The sequence below is a fragment of the Eriocheir sinensis genome, chromosome 56 (genome assembly GCF_024679095.1).
Source record: "Eriocheir sinensis breed Jianghai 21 chromosome 56, ASM2467909v1, whole genome shotgun sequence".
NCBI lineage: Eukaryota > Metazoa > Arthropoda > Malacostraca > Decapoda > Varunidae > Eriocheir > Eriocheir sinensis.
The window spans coordinates 7,854,108-7,873,471 of record NC_066564.1 but is presented as its reverse complement, the minus strand read 5'-3'; the positions used below and the strand labels follow the sequence as shown (position 1 = coordinate 7,873,471).

Here is a 19,364-nt window from a genome sequence, read left to right as displayed (position 1 = left end):
TTATAAGACACTTTGCCATGTCACATCAGCTATTTCTAAAGGTCAAAGAGGGGATCAGTCGGGTTCTAATGAGTGTTTTCTTTGGTTCACGGTACAGAAGAAGGCTCAAACTAACACCAGGCTCATAAAACTACTCCTGGAAATGCCCACAACTCCTACGAAAGCCTTGTCAAATATGTGTTTCCTGAGGTTCACGGTACAGAAGAAGGCTCAAACTAACACCAGGCTCATAAAACTACTCCTGGAAATGCCCACAACTCCTACGAAAGCCTTGTCAAATATGTGTTCTTGGGCGGCGAAATGTCTTATGATACGACCTTATATGTGTACTTGAGAGTCTGTACACCACGAACTTTTTTGCCTACATTCGTTGCACAGCTCTAGGTTGTGTATGCCTTGGAGTCTTGTACACCACAATTCTGTGTACACTGAGCACGTGTACATCAGTCCGTGTAGTAGCGCACACCGGGACTAATGTACACCGCAAGGCTGCACATCGCTCCCAAGTGTACATAAACTTGTGTTAAGACAATACATTTAGCTGTTGTTTACGCTTTTGTTTTCATTTACCTTTTGTTGTTTTTATGATTTTTTTTACTGTAGTTTTTTTTTTTCTCTATGTGGCTCCTGTTTTGACTGACTTGTTGCTGTTATTGTTGTTGTTTGTATTCTTTTAGTTTGTTATTTTATTAGTTTATTCTTAATTATTATCTTTTAATTGGTCACGATGCACACAGACACATGGCCCACCCCCGCACACCTGCCTTTGCTGCAGCCACAGGTAACACAATGTAAGCTTCACGATGAGTATAAAAAAAAAAAAACGGAAATATTAGACAAACACTTGGTAACATTAGATGCACACTCGGCACCTGCTTGATACTTGTAGGTAGTGATTATAGCAAAGTTGACGTATAAGGAACAAAAAGAAAACCGCTTCGCATAACCTGATGAAATAAATGATCTGGTTTTAGTGTGAAACAGAGCGGCTTTAGTAAAAAAAAAAAATAATAAATAAATAAATAAATAAAAAGATTATATCAACGTTGATGTACAAACGAACAAAAAGAAAAAAAATCGCTACGCATAACCTGATGAAATAAATGATCTGGTTTTAGTGTGAAACAGAGCGGCTTTAGTAAAAAAAAAAAAAAAAGGATTATATCAACGTTGATGTACAAAGGAACAAAAAGAAAAAAAAAGAAAAAACCGCTTCGCATAACCTGATGAAACAAATGATTGACTTGAGTGTGAAACAGAGCGGCTTTAGTAAAAATAAATCCAGTGAGGTCGACGGCCCATTGTGACTGGCCCCGGAACACACACACACACACACACACACACACACACACACACACACACACACACACACACACACACACACACACCTTTACCTATCACGGAAGTCTCTCCACCTGACCTAACAGCCCCCCTCCCACCGTCACCCCCGGCCAGGCGGCGCCACACACGCCTCCAGGCACGGCGGCGGAAGGAGCACATGGAGGAAAAGTTGTGCCGCGGCAGTAATAGCCCGAAATTACCACATAACACGCCATTAAGCCTTGAATCATGACATAAAAAAGCCACGTCATAATACGGCCAAATATACGTGCAGAATTATCGCGGAAAATTTCAGTCAAACGTGATTTGCCTCATGAAGACAAAACAGTCGTAGTAATAGTAGTAGTAGTAGTAGTAGTAGTAGTAGTAGTAGTCGTAGTAGTAATAGTAAAAATAATAATAATAATAATAATGATAATAGTAATACAATGATAACTAGAATCTGGTTACTCACGAGAACGCTAAGAAGGTCACCCCCACCACCAGGTAAACCCACACAGGTATAGTCACTCACCTGCACGGGGCATCCATCACCTTCAGTGTGGAAAATTACCTGTGAGAAAAAAAGAAAAAAAAATACCATTAGCATGTTATCAGGTGGCCGCTCTAATCAGTGTGTGTGTGGTGATAACGGGACTTCTTATCACCTCGTCTCTCCTTAGGTGTGCGTGAGGGAGAAGGGAGAAGGTGAGGTATGGGTCGTAGGTAGGAAAGGAAAGGTATAGATAGAACAGGTGGAAATATATATGGAGCAGCGATAAAAGAGAATATGAAGTAATAGAAGATAGTGCATGGAACGTAGGTAGGAAATGAACGGTGGTAGATAGGACAGGTGGAGAAATAGGTGTAGGAGACATAAGCAAGTGTGGAAATAGATAAGAAACAGTGACAAGCGAGGAAATGAAGTGATATTAGGCGTATGGGATGAAAGTAGAGACTGAAATCTGGTAGGTACATTTAACTGGTGTATAAATAGATGTAGAAAGTAAAAACACGAGTGGAAATGGATAGAGAAACGGTGATAGACGAGAAATTGAAATGGTATAGCAGATATTGTGTTAAAGTAGAGATTTGAAGGTGTCAGACATAGGGATTGCTAGATAAGGGCGTGTTGGGGGTAGACTGAGGTGTGTGCGGGGTTGGGTTGATGGGGAAGGGTGACGAATGAGGAACTGCGTGGTTGGGGAAACTAAAGGTAAATGACGGAGTGGTGGAAGGCTGAGTAGATGTGTCAAGTCAGTGATAGCAACTTGTAGGGGAAACACATGTATATAGTTAGTTCTGATCGCGAGCACACACACACACACACACACACACACACACACACACACACACACACACACACTGAACTCCACTTCCCCTCCTCATTCCAGCAAAAAGAAAAAGCAAATTCCTTGATATAAATAAAAATTTCTCAACCTTTCTGACTTGAAAACTTCCGGTCCGCCTGAGTTAAGACATTAGCCTCAAGGAAAAGTATATATTTCTCAATTGACGTATAGAGCTTTTTTTTTCTCAGTAAATTTTAACATGAATTCCTTATAACATCGTAAAATCTTAAATATTACAGTTCCTCTCTACCACTTTCAGTACCACCAGTCATTAAACTACCCCTGGAAATGCCCAAAACGCCTACGAAAGTCTTGTCATATATGTCTGTTTGGGCGACGAAAGATTTGAGAATATGGGTCCAAAGAACGCGGAACTAATTATATCTACCTGTATATTAGTCACTCAATTCATTCTACCCCCTCACCCTATAGACACGTTACACATTAGCACCCTACCACAAATCAAGTAATATACGAGTATCACAAACAAAAATAAATAAAAAAGGCAAAATAAAAACACCTATGAGTAAAATAAAAAAAAAGATCAAATGACTCCAACACACAACACATCCATCCACACAACATTATACAGCTTAAACCTCCCAAATACAATCTTTTAATACATCTAAAGAGACCACCAGCATGTACACCCCTCAACCCCTTCCCCCCACGGCCGCTGCAGCAGAGACAGCGCCCCCAACAGCAGCAGGGAGGGGCAACGGGGCAGGGCGGGGAAATTAGGGGCAGGACAGGGCGGCCCCGGCTTCCCCCTCTGAGTAATGTCGTGTTTTCTCTTCTAGCACGCACAAAGAGAAAGCACTAGGCGGGTTGAGGCGGGAGAGGAGGAGGTGGTGGTGGTGGTGGGAGCCCTGATTGGTAAGTTACGTTGCTGCAGAGTTAGGGAGGGAGAGGAGAGGGAGAGGGCACGTCCACATCCTCCACCCTCGTCCACTCCCTTCATCCATCCCTGTCCATTAGACCTCATCCCTCCCTGGACCTGTAAAAATAGCCCTCCTTCTGCTTCCTTCTGCCGTCCCTTACCTTCCACTCCCCCCCACCCCCAGCCACCCTTTGTGAGAGCACTGTTCCTGTCTCTAACACGTATTTCAGTCCTGTAGATTTTTTTAATGTTTTTGTTCATGTTTTAATAATAGCTTCCCCTCACCTATCCATTCCAGTTTTCTTGTATTTCTATCCTGTACTTTTATTTTTCACGTTTTTTGTTGCTTATTTTTTTAGTTATAGCTTCCCCTCCCCTCCTATTCTTGTTTTCTTGTATCAGTCAGTCAAACACGTTCTCACACTTCTTAAGCTTTTAATACCTTTTTGCTCTCTTTGTCTCATATTGACAGTAAAACACAAACCAAAGTCTTCAGCATCACTTTATATTTGATTATCTACCCTCTTGCTTTTCTCCTGGCTCTGTATCACACTCACACAATCACACCTGGTCAGTCCACACCCGTACCACCTGTCTGTCTCTTTCCACGTACCCATAACTGATCTGCCTTATCACACAATGGCTAGCTCTCCTCAACCATACACTGCAAACCCTAACGAGTCTTTCCAAATTCCCACTGATCTGTTACGGTATCTTATCAATCAATTTAGAACCTCCCCTGTCTGTCTCACTACCCTTGTTTAGCTGTACTGAAATAGATGCACATGAGAAAAAGTATTACTTGTCTTGGCTAGTCACAATTTTGTTCTTTTTTTAGAATGAACATCAAAACCCAGCCTGTATCTCTTCCCTACACTTTTGCTTCTCATCCCACATTGTCTCTCTTTCCTTTGTTTTCCTCCACTTAAGGGGTTATTACACTGGGCAAATTTTCCGTGGATCTTCAGTCAAACCACTATTTCCGCTGGAGTGGTTCTCATATTTGCGTGGTTTTCTGACGTGTCCACGATCTTCCAAAGCTACGGTAGATTTCACTGAAGGACGACGGTATTACTCACCATCTTCATCAGCAGCAATAACAACAAACAATTGAGAACCACGTTAGCGGAAATCGTGGTTTGACTGAAGATCCACGGAAAATATGCCCAGTGTATAAGCCCCTTTATTTTCCCCAATCCCCATCATCTCCCTTCACTCCAGCGTTGTCAAATTACCGTACTCAGCGCATTGCATTTTCGTAGTTTCTGACCAATAAATATACCAGAAAAAACGAAAACGATCAATATTTAACAGTTTTAACGATAACTTTAAATTTCTGTCGTTATGTGTGCAGTTACGACAGTCTTGGAGCCTAAAAATGGTGAATGCAGTGTTCAGAGTACGACAATCACCCCCTCCTCCTTTCCCTTCATTTGCTTTCCTCCTATTCACTCAACTTTCCTATCTTTTCCTCCACCTCCCCTTACCAGCTGTTCTCCTCACTCCTTTTTTTTTCTCCTTTTCCCACTCCTCCCCTGGTCCTCCTTCCCTCTCCCTCTCCTTCCCCTCCCCTGGTCTTCCTCTCCCTCTCCCTCCATAGTGGCGCATGGATCGACTCCCTATCGCATGACGTCATTCGTGCACACAGTAGCCAACGTTCGCTCTCTCTAACAGCAGGTCGACGTTCCGATGTGTCCTGTCCACTAACTGACGCGTCCGTAACCTGTCTGTAACAAGGATGGCAGTCCCTCAGATCCTCCCGCGTGTCTTAGTCATGAGTATTCCCTTTCTTCCCTTTAGTTAGTTTTCCATCATTTCAGTTTCCTCTGTTTTTTTTTTTTTTTTTTGTTACGTATCATCTAACTTTTTGACTTTTCCTTATCAATAGTTTCCTTGTTTGATTCATTTTAACGCACCATATTTCGTGACCTAACCTCCTAGTCAGGTGCTAATTTTCGTGTGTTTTATGTGACTTAACTACCAGAAGTGTACCCGTCTCTACCCTGACAGGTGTGGCGTCCCGTCCCATCTCTACACCTCCTTACACCTGGTAATTAGGACATGACCACCTTGAGCCCCCAAAGGCTTTCGCATTGTGACTAACTTTTCCTTAACATTCAAGAGTTCATGATAACTGATGTGCTGAAAAAGGGATTAACAGAAATGGCTGAGCTAAGAGAATATTAATTTTGTACCAATGTTTTCTTTTTTTACAATCTAATATGCTTGGTTTTTACTTTTATTTTCTGAGTGTGTAACATTGCATGAGGAAGGTAATCCATGAACTATTTCTTTCTTACTTGTATTCAGTTTTTTTCTGTTGTTATGGAAATGATACACTTTGCTGCCTGCCGGTAACACACTGCTTGTATTCTTTTCGTTCTGTGGCGTGGCTTAGTCTCACTTATCTTCGGACATGGCATTCTCGACTAACATTTCCTTCCCTTTCAGTCTAGATATGTTCCTGGTGGTCTATACTTGTGGTCAATGATTCAGTTAGTGGTCACTCTTTATGAATCTTGTTTTGCTTTTCTCCAAGGGTGGTCTGCAGTACTGTTTTAACCCTTCGATGTATCTTTTTTTTTGTATAACTCACTCTACTAACTGGTACCATTAACGTATTTTCACACTCACGTCACTTTCATTTTGTCCTGTCTTCCATGCTTGTGTCCCCCATTCTCTATCATTTACATCTCCAACTCTTGTAACATTCTTTTCGTTGTCACTATCACACTCGTACTACACGATGCTTCTTCATGTCACCGTGTCACTGCTGTCACTATCTCACACCGTCACCGAAGGCGCGTCCTGGTTCAGACAGTAATTCTCCCTTGTCTTGCAGAGGTGGTCAGTCTGGTGAACAGCCTAAGCAGTGCGTGTAGCAGTCTCAGGGACAGCAGCAGAGACAGCACAGCAGCCAGTACCAACGACAGCACAGCTGTCATCGTGGACAGCAGTCTAGGAGGTGACAGCCGGGCGGACAGCAGACACAGCTTCTCCGACAGCGGGCAAAGCACAGTGGACCGCAGCACCGTAGACAGCCGGCACAGCACGGCGGACACGGTGAACAGCGGCCTCAGTAGCCGAAACATAGACAGTCTAAATAGCAGAAGCAGTGTGCTGAGCAGCAGAAGTAGCGGCGGGTGCAGCAGCAGGGGCAGCGTGGGCAGCAGCAGTAGAAGCAGCAGCAGTAGGGCCGGGAGTAGCAGGGATGATATCGAGGCCTCGCCGGGCAGCGGAGAGGCAGATGACCTTGCTGGCCGCCCCGCCGTCGGGATGTTCGAGGACGACCTCCCCGCCGCGTCCTCCTCGCCCACCACGCTGGTGGTGCGGCCCGCGCAGTACCCCGCCGTGCCCCGCCCCGCCCCCACGGTCCTCTCCACCTTCCAAAGCACCCAAAGCACCCACAACGAGGCCTTCCAGTTCGGCGCCGTGGCTCAGGATGAGTCGCGGAGGTCCAGCGAGGCGTCCGGGATTGCCGCGGAGAGCGTGGGCCCTCAACGGCACGTGACCTCCTACGGTGAGCCGGTGGGCTACGACGAGCTCTTCAGGAGTGAAGACAGCGGCGACGGACTATTCTCGGGGCACTACGGCGGCGAGGAGCCGGAGTCTGCCAGCCTTGTTCCTGACAGCACCACGCTGGAGGACGTCTTGGATTCCCTCCTGGCGCTGCCCTCCGCCTCTAGGTCACCGAGCCCCGTAAGCGGCCACCACCCCCTGGGGCGGCCTTTCAGCCACCCCGGCTACACCAAGAATACCCAGGAGAGGGACAACACCGTACCGTCGTCGCCTCAGAGCCTGGACTGCCCGCCGAAGCACCAGGAGGACACCTACGGCAGCCTTCGTAACCACAATCTCCCGACAAACTGCAAGGCGGAAGGTTACCGCAAGTCGTTCAGCTACAGCTCGAGCAGCGGTGACAGCACCTTTCAACAACAACAGCAGCAGCCGCAGGCGGCTGGGACGCGGCCCCTCCAGCAGCAGCATCCACCGCCCCCGCCAGAAGGTTCCCCCGTGTCCTTCTTCTTGGCGCGGGACGAAGGTGAGAGCACTGAGTAAGTTTCCAAGTGATGGTTTGCTTCTGCTTTTTTGTGAGTTACCTCCACCACCTCTCCTCCCGGCCCTCGTGCCGCCACGCTGAGGCCCTCCCCGGCCCAAGCGTGAGGGCACCATCGGGATGTTCATGTCTGTTCCCTCCCTCCCCTCCATGAGGTGGGCGCCACGGCCTCCCCGGCTCGGGACGCCTTACACGTGGCTTCCCTCACACCTCATTGGTAAAGTCTCCCTCTCAAATTTCCTATGGGTCTTGAGGCGAGGTCCTTATTGTGCTATATAGAATAAATACTAGAACTGTTTAGTTACCTTGTCAGGCAGTTGTTGTCCTAGTCACGATCTCCAGAGATCACACAACCTTGAAATATCGCCCTCAGCGCTCGAGCTATAGTTTTCCAATCTCCAAATTTTTAAACACCTTTCTATTTCCAGTTAATTTCTCGAGTGGTGACCTTGAGTGTACAGAATGAGTAAGTCTTTCACTTCCTCGCCACACTTGTCTGCTACCACCACACAGGCGTCGCTATGACCCTCACTTTTAACCTTTCTAGGAAGCAGTGACCGTAGGGTGACGTTTGACCCGTGACCCTTTTCCAGGCCAAGCACAGGTAGTGTAGTATCACGGACCAAACGACATTACCTCTTGTGTTGTTCAATGACCAAGCAGTAGTTTAGTGAGAGAAAGAGAGAGAGAAAGAGAGAAAAAGAACGTGGGCAGCACTGCTGGCCCCCCTCAACCCCTCCCCTCTGGTCGTCGTCGACACCCCCTTCCCCCCCAGGTACAACCTCTGACGTCACTCTCTCTGCGTGGCTCGGCACTGCATTAGTAGCACTCCGCAGGACGGTGCGGCCGAGGCGAGGGCGTGGCCGGGAAGCTCCGACTCTTGGGGACCTGCCGTGAGATCCTCCGACACACATGAGCGACTAAGTGAATCCTTCGAAATGTGATTATCCTTCACCCTAACACTGACTCGTTAACGCTCGGCCAAGTCCAGCAGGCCAGCACGTGAGGCGCTGACTGATTGCTGCGTCGCTGCGGGAGGCAAGCAGAGACGCGGAGTTGCGATGCTGAATGCGGCATAGATTTGTTTTCTTGGCGAGGCGACTCTTGTTACCAGTCACGGCTCTTGTTAGTTTCTTGTTGCTAATGCCGCTGAATGTTGAGGTGATGATGTCATGAGGGTCTTTTGCGGGTGAGCTGTTTACTTCCATGGCAGGGTTGTTGATGCTGGTGTTGGTGGTGGTGATGGTGGTGATGACAACACCAATAGGACCGTGTGGGAGAAAGAAAACCGGATAAAAAAAATATCAAAATCAAATTAATGAAAAAAAACATCAGACCAATAATATTGTAGGTTATGGATATTCATTCTTGAGCTGTTTAATCCAACCAGCCAATCAGACACCACCAACACCTGAGACTCATGTTGACTGGCTCTCACCTGGACCAATGAGCGAGCAGGACCTGCCACGCCCCCGCCCACGCCTGGCTTTAGCTTGACTCCGCCGCTCCCTCCGCCCCCCGTGTTCTCAAAGGCGCCCCCAACCTCTTCCCCTCACCCAAAGACCCCACTCCTCTCCCCTTTCCTCCTCCCCTGTTCCCGCCAGCGTTCATCCCCACCCCCCACCCTACATCCTCGCCCCGAGTTCACTGATCAAAAATTGTTCTTCCATTAGTAAAGTTATTCTAGTTCTTATAATTGTAGATTTTATAGCAGCTTTCTTATATCTATTTTCTGATGCCCTCCGATCCAGGTCATGTGGCTGATATATATTTTTTGCCCTGGTCTTTGAAGCTGTTATTCAAAGCTTTTCTTCTCGGCACCTTGAGGAAACCTTATTCTTATTGCTCCTCATGCCGACCTTCCTGAGCCGTTCCTATATTGTTGTAGCTGCAGAGTTTATCCTCCTCCTAGCAGTCCACAGTCCTGTTGCCTGCACAGACTTGAATTAAATCTCCTGTTCTTCTGTGTTTCCCCTAAAAGGTATATTATGGATCCAAATAAAGCTTATGAAAAGTCACAAGGCCCCCAGCACTTTCCCCTCTGCTGTTAAGTTAAAAAGACTAAACCAAAGCTCACCTTCATCATATCAAAAACAAAATTAGAATGAGTTCATTGCGATGACTGCTGAGACCTTTGAGGACACGGAGCCTGGCCACGGCTGGAGGTCGAGGAGGCGCCAGCTTGCATACACACACGGACACACACACCGCTGCACTCTCTCTCTACGGGACTCCCCACTCACTGCCCTTCTAGACAGATTTTCATTGCCTTTCGTCGCCCTTACACTTGACTTTCCTGCCGCTGCCCTGGTTCTCTTCCCCTGCTGGTCGGGGAAGCTGCCTAGCATGAAGGAGTCGGCCTGCTCGCGACTCCCGGGTGCCTCAGTTTGTGCCAGCCTTTGAACTTGAGTCATTTATCCTCGCAGGTGTTACTGGCTTAGGTACCGAGGGGAGCGTCGTGCTCTCTGGGCACTCACACTAATCAAGCCAAGATGGGGACTGATTCCTGGGGTAGGAGGGACATTCGCACCTTAGGTAATGTAACGGTAACGTTATGAGGAACAATGAAGACCACATGAGCTGAGGTACCTTGAGGACACATCTTGTTCGAAGCCGACGCAGAGCTAGAATTATGTGATGGCTGTGTCATTAGAATCATATGGAAATTATATTTGGATTAACAGAAGCGAAAAATAACACCAAGATAGTTCCGATATGTGAACTGGGCGTTAGCGAGCTCCCGAATGTGCATGATTGCACGAAAAGCACTGCACGTCTGTTTCGATAACTTGCTTTTCATTTTTCAGCTGCGCTGCCGGCACGCGTCCAGGTGTGCTGGGTGCAGGTGTAGCACAGACATGTGATGGGAGGGCGAGGCAGAACAGGATTGTTTGCTGGGAAGCATAAGATAACGAGCGAGTGCTAGACCAAACGTGGGACTCGAGAAGGGTGGAGCAAGGCAGGGGACGACTGGTAGAGTAGAAGAGTAGACTGGAAGACAGAGCAGGTTTGGGGGTGTGTAGGGAAGGTACAATACAACACCGACACAGGCTTAACACAAGATGGGGTGTTCAGGTCTCAGTGTAGTGAATATGCTGTCATAGGCACACAACATCAAGTCAGGAAGAGGACTGCCATGCCTATCGCCCTGGACTTGGGTAGAGAAGCGGACTAACATGTTTATTCGTTGACGTCTTTCGTCGATGGCATACTCAGCTTCAGCCTTCAGACCTCTTTGGGTACGGTAATTCCGCTGCAGCCACCAACTTCAGTGAGGAATCGGAATGTACACAAAAACGAACTAGTTGAAGGTTCTCGTCACTTTCTTCTCAGGCTTTCGTCCCTATGAAGGTCTAGGAAGGAACACTATGGAAAAGGACGACTGGGGAACCTAAAGTAAACGAGGATATCTTTTTTCTTTCCGTCTCTCACTTCACACAAGACATTCCTCGACCCTTATAGCTAACAACGTCCATGGCTCCTACAGCGACCATACATATCTACGCGGTCAGATTTTTTTCTCTTCGTCAATCTTAATCCTTTTTTTCCAGTCTTATACCAACGCACGCTCTTGTTAACCGCATTCTTCTTGTGCGTTGAAAAATCCTCCAGCGGTGACCTGCCCATACATCATAGTTTTCATGGGCTGTGTTGGGTATTTTCCTCTCGAGCTTAGTCTTGTCCTCTCTTTGTCCCCGTCCGTGGTGTTCCTACGCTGATCTTTTCCTCGTGAGTTCATGTTTCCTCTCCTCCCATCATCTTGCAAGCGTTAGGGGACTCATGGTACGTCGCCTAATCTTCTGAATGTCCTTTCTAAGTCAATCTGTTCCTCATCAAATTGCTCAGGTTGGTTTCCTTTGTAGATTCATGATGCGTCAACTCCCATCATAAAGGGACTATTACACTGGGCAAATTTTCCGTGGATCTTCAGTCAAACCATGATTTCCGCTGGCGTGGTTCTCATTTGTTTCTTGTTATTGTTGCTGATGATGATGGTGAGTAATATCGCCGTCATTCAAGGAACTCTACCGTAGCTTTGGAAGATCGTGGACACGTCAGAAAACCACGGAAATATGAGAACCACGCCAGCGGAAATCGTGGGTTGACTGAAGATCCACGGAAAATTTGCCCAGTGTAATAGCCCCTTAATTCTTCTTGCGTTGGAAAGTCCGTGGGCTTCTGGTTTGTAGTTTCCTCTTGTGTGTGTTCTTTCTGAGCCATCTTTGACTGTAGCCCTAACCAAGATCACACACTTACTTAGATCTTGGCCCCAACTACTGACTTCCGTGCCCAAAGACAACACACGTTCCTCCGATTCTTGTGAACGTTTATCTCAGGGACACGAGGCAGGAGACGCCGACACACACAATAAAAACACAGCCAACACTTTGACCTCACTAGTTAACCGCGAGTGTAAAAAGCAATTCCACACACACGAGGACAGATTGGTACGTAAATCCTCCTTAGTGTTTCCAAGTGTTGTTACTGTTGTAGTTGTTACCGTTCACCGTTAAAGAGAGGAACACGTATGATGAATGTTGATACATATAGAAACATCCCCTTAAGTGTCTCCCATTGTTGTTCTTGTTGCAGTTGTTATCGCTCACTTTTATAGCAGAAGAATACACGCGTACGATAATCCATTAGAAACACTTCCCCTTAAATGTTTCCTTTGGCTGTTTCTGTTGCAGTGGTTTGTATTTATATCCGTCCTGTTGGTGTGGATGTGGATTCGTGGATTCATTTAATACTTGACTGACGTTTAGGTGGCGCGCCGGACAAGGCCACAGCCACCCCTTGCCGATGCTCCTGCTCTTTCCTAACCAACCCATCTTTCCGTAGTGCTTTCCTAGGGGTGCTGAGCGGGCGTCAGGGTGAGGCAGCGTGAGGGAGATTAACTGAAGTCACACGCGGGCAACCTTATTTAAGACCACAGCACCTGGCCCAGTGGTAGTCCAGTAGTCCATTACCTGCGCACGATGAGGTTTTACATAGCGCGCATGCGTCCCTCTTCCCCAACACTCAGCATGGTTATCGATTTTTTATAAGCATGTCCTCGTATTTTTCATTATTTTTCGGAATGTTCGCCTGTGCATTGGTCTCTCTCTCCTCTCTCTCCTCTCTCTCTCTCTCTCTCTCTCTCTCTCTCTCTCTCTCTCTCTCTGCATGGTGCCCGTCTGTCTGCCTGTCTGCCTGTCTGTCTGTGTGTCTGTCTGCCTGCGTGCCTGATGCTGTCGTCAAAATGTTACTTGCCCGTCTCTTTGTACTTAGATAAAGCAAGGAATTCGTTCAAGCATTCAGTTATCACAAGATGACAACTCGTGCTCATTGCTTCCCTAGAGTTAACGATAAGCTGTTGATTGATTGGCTCGTCTATCTTGGATGGATGACAGGTGTAGGTCATGTCCGGCAGCAGCACAGAGCATCCTCGAGACTGGCTAAGATTCACCCACTCAGGGCCGTTGCTCCCTAGTCTCGAAAAAGTTTGTAATAAAAAACTGTCTTGATTTCTCCTTCGACTGCGGATGTTTTTATTGGTCCGTATTTATCTGTCTATTGGGTCCTTCCATCTTGCAAAGTTCTCTGGGCACAAAAATGTTAACCAGGCTTCTTTCTTGAGACGAAAAATCCCCAGGCATAAGAATTCTTGTCTATATTTGCAATCTTGTACACCTTTCCCATCCATTCCTTCCCGTCACTCTACCCTCCCCCCCTAGCGGCACGCCCCTGGAGGCTCTGTGCTCACGCTCAGCCACGCGCGTCGCTGGAGACTGTTGTCACCGCCACGGACTCAACCCGCGCCCTGTGGTGGCGTCGCGCGTCGTGGCCTCCGTCTTCGGGCGGACGCTGCATGTTGTCTGACAGCCCTGCGCCACGCCCCCGCAGAGCGGCGACGGCACGCCACTCACCCACTCACTGACTAACTTTGCTGCCTAAGTTGGCGTGACGTGCTGTCGCCCCTCGTGCTGGGTCCGCGAGTGTTGTCGCTGCAGGCTGCTCAGTGCCTCAAGGGGCCCTCGGCGGCCTGCAGCATTTGCTATTTCTCTTGTTCCTTCCTCCTTCTCCTTTCACTTTCTGCTTCTCTCTTCTCGTCCCTCTCCACCTCACGCACGGCCATGTTGCAGGTGAACCTCACAGTGAGCCGCCCACCACCACCACCACCACCACCACGCACACTCCTTCACGCGCCCGCATCGCGCACGCGCAATCGCACGTGCACGTGGACCATGGCAGGGTGCCCACCACGCGGCGGTTGGACGCGCTGGAGGCACAAGGCCCCGAGGACACCTCGGCTGCCAACCAGCTGGCGGAGGCCGACCCCGGCACGGGCGTCCTGCTGCACCAGTCTGCCGCTGTAGTGACACACCCACACTCGCACGCCTATTCCGCCGCCTCCAGACCCCATACCCACACCACCCCCTCACAGAATGCTCACACCTCCCCGCCACACCACCCACGCCTCACCCCCGCCCCCACTAACGACTCACTCACTGGTAACAAGTCTATCCCACAGTCAAGTTCCTCTCCCAACACCGCTCTTTTCACATCTCTGTCTTACTCTCCAACGACCACCGCTTCTCGTCAAGTCCACACCACCCATTCTCTCCCCAACTACTCACGCTCCTCTGCTCTCCCTAACTGTGTCTCGTCCGAGGCCGCCACCACCAGCCCTGTCACTGTCAATGCTCACCACAGTCCCCTCCCTCAGTCGGGCTCCCGCAGTGCTCCCTCTGACGCCCGCCGCCCCAGCCAGCCCCAGGCCACCTCCCCTCGGGCAGGCACCCAGCCAGGCCAAACATCTCGCACAGGCCTCCACAAGGGGCACCATCAGCCTCACGCTCCTGGCCACTTTGTTCCCGACAGCCACAGCTCCGGCCAAGTCAATCAGCTGGGCGCCTCACCTCCCAAGCGGTCGTCGCAGGAAGTGGCTCCAGCGCCTCAGGCTGACCCCTTGACGGAGGCCCTCATGCTCAGCGGGGTGATCGCAGCCGTCCCATCAATCGTTGAGCACCGCCCGCAGCAGCCGCCGCCGCCACCGCCGGGGCCGCGGGTCACTTTCCATCTACCACCACGCCACATGAACATCCCGCCAGACTCCTCCTCTGAAAACGGCAACGGTAACGAGAACGTAAGAGTTGACGCCGATGATGAGTCGAGCAGTTCTAATCTCATGCGATGTCGCAACCCGAGTTGTGGTCTAACGGCGGACACGGACGAGGCTCGCACCGCCTTCAAGTCTTGCCACAACTGTTGCACCTTCTACTGCTCGCGGGCGTGCCGCAGACAGCACTGGGAGCGGCACAAACGGCAGTGTAAAAAGATTCGCTCCCTCGCGGTGGCCAAGCAGGTGGTGGCGCGCGTGAGGGAGGACGAGGCGGTGCTGGAGCGGGTCAGCGCCGTGGCGAGGCGGGGGATCCGTGCCCTGGGCCGCGGCACCGTCAAAATATTCTTCCACGACATCACAGCCGCGGAGACCTTCGTGGGCGGCGGGGAGTTGCCGGACACGCATTATATGACCATCCAGAACCTGCTGCCCCAGGAGACAGGCCCCGAGGTGTACAAGCAGATAACGGAGTACTGCAAACACTACAACATTGACTACAAGCTGGTGCTCTATGTCAGCATCTGTATCATGAACGAAATCCCCACCGGCTCGTCGCCCAAATGGGAGCGCGAGGTGGTGTCTCACTGCGCCAAGCTACGGCTCGCCGGTGGGCCAAGCGCCGGATGTGTCGACACGTGGAGTCCGCGGCCAGAGCGTCATGTCATCACGCGGGACATGGACGAGCCGGAGACGCTGATCCTCACGTCGGCGCCCATCCCCGACTCCAATACGTCTCCGCAGGCGGCGCGGCACATCGCCTTCAACAACATCGTGCGTCACCTCCGCGAGAAGGGCATCAGCCTGCGCCACCAGTACCCTGACGTCCACAGGAAGCTGACCGCATACGTTGAGGTCGGTGAAGTGTTCCCGCCACTCACCATCTACCCGAGGGACGTCACCACCGGCAACACCTTCATGTGCATCATCATGCCCGAGACAGACCACGCCAAGCTGCAACTCCTCAGCAACGACGCCTCGAAGGTCCGCACCATCGACATCTCCCGCCCACACCCGCCCGCCTGACATCCGATCCCATGACCCAAGCCTCCGGTCAGGCCGTAACCACCTCAGAGGGAAGCAAATCCCCTAGCAGTCACCAGTGGAGTAAGCAAACTTCCAGAACACCTTCCCCTCGACTGCCTGTGTTCCCCGAGCGAGCCAGGCCTGTGATAACGCAAGGTGTTGGCGGTGACGCTGCACATTGGCCTTAGACACACAGCCCGGCCACAGCTGCGCCTGGCAGGTCGCCGTCGCGTTCCTCACCTCCTGCAGTCAACTAAAATCCATGTTGGCGCTCTTATCTAGTCATCACCTACGTGTCTTCCCACGGTGAACCTACATCACTGTCTCGCATCATATAACTTTCATCGAGCAAGTTGAATCGGTGCACTCACTCTACTGAGAAGAATACACAGCTGGAAGTGAGGGCGGTGGGTGCAGGGCGACGGGCAGCCTTGGCCAGGGACCCTCGCTGCTCTGCCAAGCGGGCGTGTGTTTGCATCTTTCATTACTGTTTCAATGATTTGCTTAGAATACCGATGACTGTAGAGTATTTGTATAGCGGTTGCATATTTTAGTATCTGGCGGGAGAGAAAGCCTGCCCGTGTAGGGGTGTTGGCGGGACACACGCGCTGCTGAATCAAACGAGGGAGGATTCACGCCTTGGGAGATGCCTGTGTGTGTGTGTGTGTGTGTGTGTGTGTGTGTGTGTGTGTGTGAGTGTGTGTGTGTGTGTGTGTGTGTGTGTGTGAGAGAGAGAGAGAGAGAGAGAGAGAGAGAGAGAGAGAGAGAGAGAGAGAGAGAGAGAGAGAGAGAGAGAGAGAGAGAGAGAGAGAGAGAGAGAGAGAGAGAGAGAGAGAGAGAGAGAGAGAGAGAGAGAGAGAGAGAGAGAGAGAGAGAGAGAGAGAGAGAATACCTTAAAACCACATCTGTAAAAACTTTCATTATTTTTCTCTGTATTCAAAGTCTAGACGTTTTTGAAGGTGCTGAGCCGTGCCAGGCGAAAACTTGTTGAAAGACATTAACAAGAAAATGATAAAACCGTTCAAGAAAAGGACAATTGTTATATAAGACCTGATGTTCCCTGGTACTGCGTGTGCGTGTGTGAGTGCGTGTGTGTGCGCGTGTGTGTGTACATAAGTCCGTGTACGTGTTTCCATATTAGAGTGTGCATATACAAACACGTATTCGAGTTCATATCAATTCATGTTTGCATATACTATGAATGTGTTTCCATGGGTACTCTGGCTCCCCCCTCCCCATGCTGCCTGACCCCCACCCACCCCAACCCCCCGCTGACACACTGGTTGGTATTGTCAGATGCTCCCACCCCTCACACCAACTCTTTCCAAAGGCCAAAAAGGAGGTTAATCGAATTCTAATGAGTGTTCTTTTAGGTTCACGGTACAGAAGAAGGCTCAGACTACCACCAGGGTCATAAAAGTACCCCTGGAAATGCCCAAAACTCCCACGAAAGACTAGTAAATTACGTGTTCTTGGGCGCAAAAATGTTTAAAATTATGGCCTACTGACACCTTTCCCTTGCCCCACCTTCCTTCCCTTTCCCTTCCTCTTACCCTTTCAACACTCTGGGGCGGGGGCGGGCCAGAGGCAGAACCCAGACCCCAATTATGTTCCCGTTGTTCTTTTTTGAAAGTTTAAAGAGAACAGAGATATATAAATGTGACGTCGATTAATTAGTTGTTGTATATTTTTCATAGACTCGATAGTGTTATAGAGAAGAAAGATGAATTATATATATAAATAGATGTGACTTTCATCATCGTCACCATCATCATCATCATCACCATCATCGTTAATTATGGACATCATCATTACCGTGTTGACTGCTTAATGAAGTGCCTGAACTTATACAACCTGTAGGTGACACGCGTAGCTCCACCAGGTGATAAGGAAAAGGAGCTGACGTGGGAGCAGAGTGTGGACACCAGTGAATCTGTTCCTCGAAACCTTGTCCTGATGTATCCCTTTCTTCTCGTTCTCCTTCTCATCTTTTCCTTAGTACTTATATGTCCTGGTATCCCTTTCTTCTCGTTCTCCTTCTCATCTTTTCCTTAGTACTTATTTTTTGCTGTTCTTTTCCTCCTCCTCCTTCTTCTTCTCGTCCTATTCCTATTACTTAGTTCTTGTTGTCCTCCTCCTCCTCCTCCTCCTCTTCCTCCTTTTCGTCCTATCCTATTAGATATTCCATGTTCTCCTCCTCCTCCTCCTCCTCCTCCTCCTCCTCCTCTTCCTACAACTATTACTTATTCCTTCTTGTCCTCTCCTCCTCCTCCTCTTTCTCTTTATCCTCCTTTTTTATACTCCTCTTCTTTATCCCTCTTTCTCATCTCGTCCTCCTCCTCCTCCCCCTCCTCCTCTATCTCCTTTTGTTTCTGTTCTTATTCCTTATCCATCTCTCTCATCTCGTCCTCCTCCTCCTCCTCCTCTTTCTCTTTATCCCCCTTTTTTATTCTCCTCTTCTTTATCCCTCTTTCTCATCTCGTCCTCCTCCTCCCCCTCCTCCTCTATCTCCTTTTGTTTCTGTTCTTATTCCTTATCCATCTCCCTCATCTCGTCCTTCTTTTTTTTTCTGCTCCCCCTAATCCCTCTTTCTCAACTATCTTCTATTTCTTAACCCTCTTTCTCGTCTTCCTGCCTTATTTCTATCTCCTATCTTTTCGTCCGCCTTCTCCACCTTCCTTATCTCCTGTCTCCTTTCCCCACCGTCCTCCTCCCCCTCCCCCTCCTCATCCACATGCTCATCCCGTTAACAGATTTATCACATCATCGGCCTTAAGGTTCCTTGATGACACTTTCAGGTTCTCAGAGATTAAGTGGTAAACGATAATAAGAATAGTAATAATAAGAAGAGTAACAATAATAATGACAAGACGTGTTCTCTCGTTTCGTGCGTGTGTGTGTGTGCGTGTACGTTTTCGAGGACAATCGCTTCTCTGTGTGTGTTCGCGCCTCCTCAGCAGCCACTGGTATAGGCGAAGCAACCAAGGATTCAACCAACGGGGAGTCAAGTCCACGCGAGAGCTGACGAGTCGGAAGCAGGAACCACTTCGACCGGACCAGAGAGAGTTGCAATGTTGCCAAGGTTACGATCTGTTGCTGCACCAAGCTCACTTTTATACGGCTCTCTCCAGTGATCACTTCTGAACGCTTCACACGACGTTTCTGTTTCACTGTTCATGTACGTAGCTTCTGACGCCTCGCAGGGGAGAGATGGTAGTGGGTCTTCAGTTTTCTTCAGCGACTCACGAACTCAAGGACTAGTTCATACGCTTACTTAAATCACATCACGCTGCTCCTCTGAACCAAGCGATCGATCGGCTCATCGTCTATAGATTCTGCCTTAACTATTCCTCTGGCTGGTGACACTGTGTGGACTCAAGCGGATATTATGGAGTGAGCTATAGTGGGCAGACAGAGTATTGTGTGAGGGTGCAAGTGTGTATTGATGAGATAAACAAAGAAAACAAAAGAGGGGAAGCCGAGTGTGTGTGAAAGAGGAAAACTGATAAATAAGGAAGCAGGAAAAAAAACAACTATATACTGACTTTCCGTGAGTGAATAATAACTGAAGGAAGGACAGGTGCGTGGCCACTCAGGTAGACACTTGGGACCGAGGACAAGGCGAGG

General features: G+C 49.1%; 1 protein-coding gene across 50 annotated transcripts in view; it reads left to right on the top strand.

Annotated features, from left to right (window-relative positions):
• Positions 1–16,466, top strand: part of LOC126984250 (mucin-12-like) — a 148,768-nt gene extending 132,302 nt beyond the window's left edge. For 43 of the 50 annotated variants that reach the window (XM_050837874.1, XM_050837866.1, XM_050837857.1 and 40 more), the window contains 2 exons: positions 6,395–7,594; positions 13,735–16,465. In XM_050837874.1, the coding sequence (XP_050693831.1) occupies positions 6,395–7,594; positions 13,735–15,737 (3,203 nt within the window). In that variant the 3' untranslated portion in view covers positions 15,738–16,465. Of the gene's footprint in view, positions 1–6,394; positions 7,595–13,734 lie in introns of all 50 variants that reach the window. The other 7 variants (XM_050837824.1, XM_050837831.1, XM_050837828.1 and 4 more) reach the window with 1 other exon arrangement.
• The last annotated feature ends 2,898 nt before the right edge of the window (positions 16,467–19,364 follow it).